This window comes from Mustela nivalis (genome assembly GCF_964662115.1).
Source record: "Mustela nivalis genome assembly, chromosome: 2".
Taxonomy (NCBI): Eukaryota; Metazoa; Chordata; class Mammalia; order Carnivora; family Mustelidae; genus Mustela; species Mustela nivalis.
In genome coordinates, this window is record NC_139021.1 from 108,596,498 (window position 1) to 108,605,488 (window position 8,991).

General features: G+C 44.3%; 1 protein-coding gene across 3 annotated transcripts; it reads right to left on the reverse strand.

Moving 5' to 3' along the window:
- Positions 1–1,478: 1,478 nt before the first annotated feature.
- Positions 1,479–8,767, reverse strand: LOC309860435 (renalase-like). Of its 3 annotated transcripts, none has more exons than XR_014309370.1 (4): positions 8,665–8,767; positions 6,942–7,047; positions 6,145–6,287; positions 1,479–1,563 (listed from the first exon to the last, which is right to left on the reverse strand). XR_014309370.1 is itself a non-coding variant. In XM_082722567.1 (4 exons), the coding sequence occupies exons 1-3, from the start codon at positions 8,399–8,401 to the stop codon at positions 6,215–6,217; spliced, it is 297 nt and encodes a 98-aa protein (XP_082578693.1). In that variant the 5' UTR covers positions 8,402–8,481; the 3' UTR covers positions 1,479–1,563; positions 6,145–6,214. The 3 variants fall into 3 exon arrangements, 2 of the variants coding, with proteins under 2 accessions (XP_082578693.1, XP_082578694.1); XM_082722567.1 differs by lacking the exon at positions 8,665–8,767 and adding an exon at positions 8,284–8,481; XM_082722568.1 differs by lacking the exons at positions 6,145–6,287; positions 8,665–8,767 and adding an exon at positions 8,284–8,490.
- Between the last annotated feature and the right edge of the window lie 224 nt (positions 8,768–8,991).

Here is an 8,991-nt window from a genome sequence, read left to right on the forward strand (position 1 = left end):
TCACCAAGGGAAATCCAGAAAAATGCTCACAGGAGCGAGCACTATCTGTAGAAGCATCAACAAGAAAACTGCCCAGATATCCATCAACGGAAATGGATAAAATGTCCAAGTCCCTACAGTGTAATACTACACAGCAGTAAGAAGAAACAATTTTGGGTGCCTGGATGGCTCAGTAGATTTGGCATCTGCTTTCGGTTCAGGTCATGATCCTGGGGTCCTGGGATCAAGCCCCATATCAGGCTCCCTGCTCCTTAGGGAGACTTCTTCTCCCTCTTTTTCCCTGTCTCTTATGAATAAATAAATAAAATCTTAAAAAAAAGAAACATTTTTAACTACATGTATCAATAAGATAACTTACAAAAAATGGAAAGAGAAATATGCTAAACACTTAAGCACATGTACTGTTTGATTTCATGTAAATAAAGCACAGAAACAGACAAGAAAAAGTCTATGCTGCTAGAAGTTAGGCAGATAGCTACTGGGGGATGGGAGAAGCATTGATGGGACAGGAGTGTGAGTGGGGGCTTCTCAGGGCACTGGTGTGTCTTGTTTCTTGGGAGGGACACTGGTTATATGGGTGTATGTTCAGTTTGCCAGAATTGACCAAGATGTGTACTTAATACACATGGATTTTTCTATATGTATATTTCAGTAAAAATAAAAATAAAAGGCAGGGGGAAAGATGGTGTGAATGATGACAGTTTTATAAGTGAACTCCTTCCAAATCTAGGGTCCCCAGGGGACCCTGGAGGAGAAAAGAATGAAATACTCATTGAGTCACTTGAGAATTTCAGCAGTGGAAAAGTGTAATTTATGTTCAGAGATGGTTAACATAGCACAATTGTGTGGAAATAAAGAATTTATATATGAATTCAAAACAAGTCTCAGATGCAGAGATCCAGATGGGGATTTTTATTTACTTATATGTGATTCCAAAAAAATCTATCTTTGGAGATTAACCTGGAGATTAACTCCCACAAATAATGGAAGTGTCTGGCATTCACACAGGGGAAGGTTCACTGGGGGCCCAGTTGGCTGATTCTGAAATGGATGCACTACGAAAGAAATTTATTTAAAAGAGTTGACTAAAAACAGCTTCACTTTGTCATCAGAATAAAAATCCACAAGTATTCTAAGACTTCAAAAAATATGACAAACAATGTGACCTCATTAACCCTCAGAAAAGGCATTTCTGCCATGCTTGTGTTTGATCACCATTTATCTCTCCTCAAAATCTCTTGCAATGCCTGCCTTGAGAGATGCATCCAGAAAAGTGTAAAGGGGGCAGAACTTGAAAGAAATAATAAAACACTTTGTTCCCCATGTGAAATCTGATTTTTTTTTCTTTTCTGAGGTTTTGCACATTCTCAGTTGCACTGAATTCTATTGTACAGTTAAGAGGGCTTAACTATGGGTTGAGGCCTTTAAAATAGAAGCAAAATGACAGGAAAACTTGAGAGGTTTAGGGGTTAGTTTTAGGGGGACCTGTTTCCTTGGAGACTTCCCACTTGTCATTCCGCAGGTTGACCTGAGTCACACGGTGTCTGAAGCAGACATCAGCACCTGTCCAAAAGCAAGGTCATGTTCACATCCTCAGGGTTTCCAGTATGAACAGGCAGAGAGAGAGGAGTTACAGACTGGATCCATTCAGGGGAACTGAACAGTGAAGGTGCCCTTCTCGGGGCTCACTTCCCCATTAAGTCGGAATTCCTCTCTTTCCCTCTTAAACCTGAAAAAGGTGTCTGTGAATGAGATCCAAGCTCTCGTTAGTGGATCAATTTACCTTTATTAAAAATTGGAATGAGGGGGCACCTGGGTGGCTCAGTGGGTTAAAGCCTCTTCCTTTGGCTCAGGTCATGATCCCAGGGTCCTAGGATCGAGCACCACATCGGGCTCTCTGGTTGGCGGGGAGCCTTCCTCCCCCTCTCTCTGCCTGCCTCTCTGCCTACTTGTGATTTCTGTCAAATAAATAAAATCTTTAAAAAAAAATTAGAATGAAGAGAAATACAGTTGAGAATGTCCTCTCATCGCATTTTTCCTCTTTATCACCAAGGTATTTTGATAATTAACTGAGTAGTTATTTGACTAATATTTTCTTCCCTATTAACCTGTGAGCCCCCAGGGAAGGAATCATGTCTGCTCTGTGTCTGTGTCTGTGAAGACCGTATCTCATACACAGTAGAGTACTCGCCACATACTGCAATTTCCTAAGTACCAGTTGAAGAGAATGAATCAGGAACCATAAACCAAAAGATAAGAAAATATCCCTGGATCGCTAAGTCTCTGTGAGACCAAGCACTTACTCACATCTCAATTACCAGAAAACTTGGATTTGTTTTTACAAATCTGCTTGTATGCAGTCTCAGGAACAGAAAAGCAAGAAATGAAGAAAGAACAAGACACAAAAGCACGTTGGAAGATCTCGTTCATCATTTCCAGGGGACACCACAGCATCCCAGCCATGCAACATCCGGCTTATGTCCGCCTGGCCCTGAAGCTTCCTTCCTGAGGCGACTCCATCCTCCTCCCCTAGAAGGTCCCTCCACAGTCCTTCTGACATTGATTCAAAATATCTGCCTGTATCAGGTATGTCTTATCCATCCAAAACCACTCATTTCCTCGATGTCACGTCTCTAGACCTCAGATGCTTTCACTGTCCCTGGAATCCCGCGGCAACACTGTGAACATTCAGTTTTTAAATCAAATGCAAATATATTAGAAGGAACAAGGTGCTAACTAGGCCCAGGCGTCCGTCTCTTTGAGGCAATTAGCTTCATTCTGTTCATACACTGGAGCAAGAGCTAGTAAACAGACTCCAACCTGCCTGCTTGCCCCGAGGCCCCTTCAACTCCCACCCGCCAGCTCCAGGCCGGCCTGAACTGTTCCCCTTCACTCGGTTCTATTTATTTACGGTGCCGTGGGAAAGAGCGGTGCACGGTTACGGGCAGTGGTAAGCAGGCATGTGTGCTTCAGGGAACTGAAGTCCATGGACCTAGAAATTCTCCATACCCAGCCGGATGCCCTGGATATGCATCCCAAAGTATTCTGCAAGGTGTATGTCTGTGGTTCTCTTAATTGTGGACCCCAGGCCGGCAGCACCGGCGGCACCTGGTACAAGGGTATGTTCTGAGACCCAAGCCATGTACAGGATAGGTTAAACTCTATGTGAGCCACAAATAATTAAATATGACCTCTTTTCCCAAGAGCTTCCAAAGCAAAATTGGAAGATAAAATATATATTCTCCCAAACACCTACCAAGAGAAGGATGTAGGTACTGTGTATTCAAGAACTGTTCCTCTGCCAGAAGAACAACAGATGTAAGAGGGCAAGGACTTTGGTTTTTGTATCCTTAGCACCTAACACAGCATCTGGCATATAGGAAGTACTCAGTAAGTGTTTACTGAAGGGATGTGTACGTGCGTGGATGGATGGATAGGACATATAATACAGCTGGTAAGTACTTGAGGATTTCAGTAAATAGGAACATCCAAATTGGGTCAAATCATGATGGAAATGAGATTTTTTAAAAAGTTATATGGTGGCAAGAGATGAAGCTGACGGTGACATTCTACAAAAATCCAATGCTATCACATTCTGTAAGGGTTAATTTTATGCACTAGCTTGACTGGGTCATGGAGTCCCCCCCAAGATATTTGGTCAAATATTATTCTGGCTCTGTCTTTGACAATGATTTTGGATGAGATTAACGTTTAAATTGGTAGAATGAGTAAGGCAGATTACCCTCCCTACTTAATACCCATGGCTCTCATCCAGTCATTGGCACGTGTGAAACAAAAAGACTGACCCTCCCCAAAATGAAAGAATCTTCCTGACTGAGAGCCTTCAGACTGGGAGAAGGAGTTGTTGGGAGTTTTTCTACCCCTTGTATTGGGATTTGCCAGTTCATCCTGCAGATCGTGACACCTGCCAATCTCCCTAATCAAGAACCAATTCTTTATAATAAATCATATACATACAAATATATCCTATTATATATAATAATATCCTATTATATATATTTGTGTATATAATACATATACATATATTATATATTATATATAGTTATATGTTAATAACCAAATCATATATAAAATATATTAGATATTTATATATAATTATATCTATAAAATATATTAAATATGTAATTAATATAATATAATACTATATAATTATAATTATATATTATATATTTTACATTATATATTATATATTATATATTATAAGAAGCTGTCTAACCAGAATGACATCTACTATGTCCCCATGTTGTATGATATTGAATCTAACCGACCCCTCCCTTGCCTGCTATCAGGGATTCTTGGGGTTCCCAACAAGTAAAACTTGATGAAGAAAATCAAAACAATAATTATTCTAGAAAAAAATAATAATAATTATTCTAGAAACAGTTTATAGAAGAAAACGTCTCAGCACCTTTCATCAGTGATCTTGAATTGGGCACCTTACTTACTTATGATTCATCAAGAAACTTACTTCTGTTAAAAAAAAAACAAATTGGGGCGCTTGGGTGGGTCATGGCCCACATTGGGCTCTCGGCTCAGCAGGGAGCCTGCTTCCTCTCTCTTTCTCTCTCTCTCTGCCTGCTTGTGCTCTCTGTCAAATAAATAAATTAATTAAATCTTAAAAAAAAAATTAAAAAAACAAATTGTTGGGTGCCTGGGGGGCTCAGTCAGTGAAGCATCTGCTCAGGTCATGTTCCCCGGGGCCCTGGGATCAAGTTCTGGGCCGGGCGCCCTGCTCACCTGAGGAATCTGTTTCTCCTTCTGCCTGCTGCCTCATGCACATGCGCTTGCTTCCCCCACAAAAATAAAATCTTTAAAAAATTAAAAAAACCCAAATTGTTTATCATCAAAGATCACTTATCAACTTTTTAAAAAAAGATCATTTCATAACATGCATAAAATACATAAAGAATAAATGAAAATCCTAATAGAAAATGGACAAAGGTTATAAGAGATGGACATAGGTACTCCATAAAAAATCCATAAGAAAATGGACAAAGATAAATAAGAAATTCACAGAAAGAAGGTGGAAAGAGCTCGCTAAAAACACAAAGATGCATAAACTCAGTCATAACTATGGAAGTACAAATCAGAACACAAAAAGACATCAGCTTTAACCTGCCCCACTAGCAAAAATTAAAAATCTCCATAATATCAAGATGCACAGAGAGAGAAATTTTCATTCACTGCTTTTTAAAATTTTTTTTAAAGATTTATTTACTTGTTTTAGAGAGAGAACATGAGTGGGAGGGGCAGAGGGACAGGGAGAGAATCTCAAGCAGATTCCCCACTGAGCTCAGAGTGGGGCTCCATCCCACCACCCTGAGATTGTGACCTGAGACAAAAACCAAGAGTCGGATGCTGACTGAGCCACCCAGGCACCTCCTCATTCACTGCTGATGAGATATTCTATAAGAGGAACAGATGGAACCACCTAGTTTAATTAAAAATTCACAATACCATTTGATACAGCAACTGTCCTGTTAGAAACTGGTCCTACAGATAGGCCTAAAGAAGTGTGTTACACTTAAACAATGCAGCAATACCTGTATTATCAAAAACCAAAACAACCCCTCACCCCACCAACAACCTAAATATTTTCCAGAAAGCTAATCCTGACATAAGCAATGAATTTATTTATTCATAAAGAAATCATATAACACTGAACAGGCATTGAGAAAAATGAAGCATACTGAATTTGTTGTTATGAAAATAGACCTAAGATATGATTTAGTTTATGATGATGTATTAGGATTTTCCAGAGAAACAGAACCAACAGGAGGTAGACAGATAGATAATGGGGGGGGGGCTGATTTATTACAAATAGACCAAACAAGGTGTTGGTTTATGAAAAATAATCCCATTGGTATACTTAAAAAGAATAAATATAAACACACATGAATAAATAAATAGAGGCAGCCATGTAAATCAATACACAGATGAATAAAGTTTTTTCTAGACGCATACACTGAAAACTATTATTAGGGATAAAAGAAAATCAGCTATTGGTAAAGAGAAGAACATCTATTTTATAACTTTCTTTATAGTATTAATATTTAATTATGTTTACAACTTTTATCTTTAAATGCCAGTAGTAAAAGAAAGCAGAGAAACTCCTATCCCCACCTGATTCTTTCAAGTAGTGCTTAATAATTGAAGAAACTCCTTGAGGTGCCACAAAGTTACAGTCTCCTTCTTACATCACCATCCCTTCAATAGGAGAGGTCAGAGGCTTCAAAATGCCAAGAGCTAACAGGTCATCATAAAAACTGAAATAAATTAATATATATGATATAATTAAATACCACTATCAGTTAGCTTAAAAATACTCTATTCTCTTCCAAGAATTCTTAGAGAGTATCACTCTACATAATAACTAGAAATCTTCATAAGATTGACTCAGTGCATGTTTTACATTAAGAAAACAATTCAAGGGGCACCTGGATGGCTCAGTCAATAGAGCAGGGGACTCTTGGTCTTGAGGTGGTGAGTTCAAGTCCCACATGGGGCACAGAGTTTCCTTAAAAAATCAGTAAACCATCATCCAGGTGAAGAACAGAAACGTTTTGCGAATCTATAAATCTTGCTGACATTAGCTGAAGGCCTATTTTCTTGTATATCTCAAAATTACAGACAGTGAACATAGAAAGGTATGCAGTCCCCCCAGGACTAGCTGTCCTCTTTGCCAACACAGCACAGTAACTCATATTTAAATTGAACCCTGGATGTAGCGTCTCTTCCAGTATCCAGGACCACCCTTGGGAGGAAGGGACTCTGGCTTTCCCACTTAACTCAGGCTAATGCCATCAATGACGTTATTGTAATATCTTCACTATATCACGGGGCAAGGTGTCGCTCTGTTAATGATTTCTATCTTTTTACATCCTATGGGCATGAAGATTGATTTCTGCCAACTAACTCACCTTTGGTGTTGCTTGGCATAGTGAGGCGTGCAGGTGATGTACTGAGCACCCAAGTCAACCGTACTCTGTGGATTATAAGGGCTCCTGGCTGTCGTCATTCTTCCCCCTTGGATTCATTCACAAGAAACATCTTAGTGCATCAGAATGACCCTTCTGCAATGAACACCTCAATTATGCACCCCCGGGGGGGCCAAAGAGATTAGGGCTGTATTAAAAGAGGACTTTGTTGTGCTTTTCTGTTTTAGTTTTGGGCTTTGTCCTCTACCATCCTTAGGACAACTTGGTCACTGCGAAGTATTTTTAAAGAGGACACAGCGGTGTTCAGCGCTGTGCCTGGCCCCTGGATTCACACATTTAAACAACAGGAATGGGTGCGTGGAGAACGTCCAACGAAAAAACGCATGACATGTCAGAATAATCACTGGGAGCATGTTTTCACTCCCGCAAACAGGTTTCGTGAGAAAAAAAAAAGGGAGTCTGTCAACTAGATCCTGGTAGTCCTGGTCCAAGGGCACTTTGGGATCCTGGACATGTGCAGATGGCCTGGAAAGCAGGGCCAGGTCGAGATGAAAACCAAAACAACAACAACAAAAACAAAAAAAACCCGCGCACTGGCCAAGGGGGTAGGCCCAAGCTGTGCAAACCGCCAGAGCTCCTGGGCTGCCCTCGGGGTGGCACACCTCCCGCTCCTCCTCCCTGACCCCGCGCGGGACTCCTCCCGCTCGTGGTCCCCAGACCTGTGCTCCTCCCGCTCTTCCCCGACCCTTACCAAGGTTCCCTCTCCTGCTCCCCTCCCCCCCCGCCACGCCCACTTCCCCAGCCTTGGGCTCCTCCTGCTCTTCTGGAACCTAGACCCTGACCGAGGCTCCCTCTCTCCCTATCCCCCTTCTCCTCCTACCCTAGGCTCCTTCCTCCTCCCTCACCCGCGCGGGGCTCCTCCCGCCTCCCGCCCCAAATCCCCACTCCTCATCCCGGGTGTCCTCCCTCTTCACGCTCCTGACCCCGCGCGGGGATCTTCCTACTCCCCCAGTGGCCCCCTCTTCCTACCCAGGGCTCCTCCCGCTCCTCCCTCCCCGCCCCGCCGGGCTCCTCCCGCTCCTCCCTCCCGGCCCCGCGGGGCTCCTCCCACTCCCTTGCTCCCCGCCCGGCGCGGGGGTCACCGCCTACTCCGCCCCCCCGGGCGTCTCCGGGGAGCTGGAGGCTCCGGTCACGTGACCCGGCTAGCACCGCGCACGCTGCCGCCGGGAGGTGGTGGCCGCGGTGACCGGATCGTCCCACAGACCTCCCGGTGTAGGCCGCCAGCAGGCTTCCTTTCCCCGGTTTCGACCACCCCACGACCCACCTGAGTCCCCAGCCTCCTCCCACACCGTGAGGTGCACTGGAGGGGGCGCCTCCTTCCTGAGCAGCGCTGCGCACAGGCTTCCCGTCAGCCCGGCGCCCGCGATGAGCACCCGCGCCATGGCCCGGGGTCTCGGGGCGAGGCCGCACGCGGCTGTCGGATTCCGCGCTCCAGGCCCGCCCCGCCCCGCCCGCGCGCAGTGCCGCCCGCCGGCCTCCAGGGGGCAGACGGGAGGCGAGCACCACGCCCCGGTGCTCCCGAGCCTCGTGGAGGGGACAGGGATGCAGCATGGAGCGCGACAGCGCCGCCCCAGGCCGGAGCCGCGCGGGAGTGACCGCGCAGTCCCGCAGGGCGGAGGGAGGGACCCTGAAGGCCGCTGCTCACCTCCTCCTGAAGCACGTGAGTGCAGGTGCTGTCCTTTTCAGGTTGGCTCCGGCTCTGTGCCTGCCCTGTAACCCTGAGCCTCAGTTTCTCCATCTGTCAAAGGGGGACCGTAACGTCTGCGTGTCAGATTGGTGACCGTTCACCAGAAAACTTGAGCTCACTCGCCTCTTCGGTACATATTTTAGAACACATTCCACGTGCTCTGAGGTACATAAAGATGAGCAAGTCAAGGACACATGACCGGTTCGTTTCTCTTCAATATTGTCCTGGACATTCTCAGTGAAACAACAAAAAGCAATGAGAACTGTGAACTGTTAAAAAATAAAG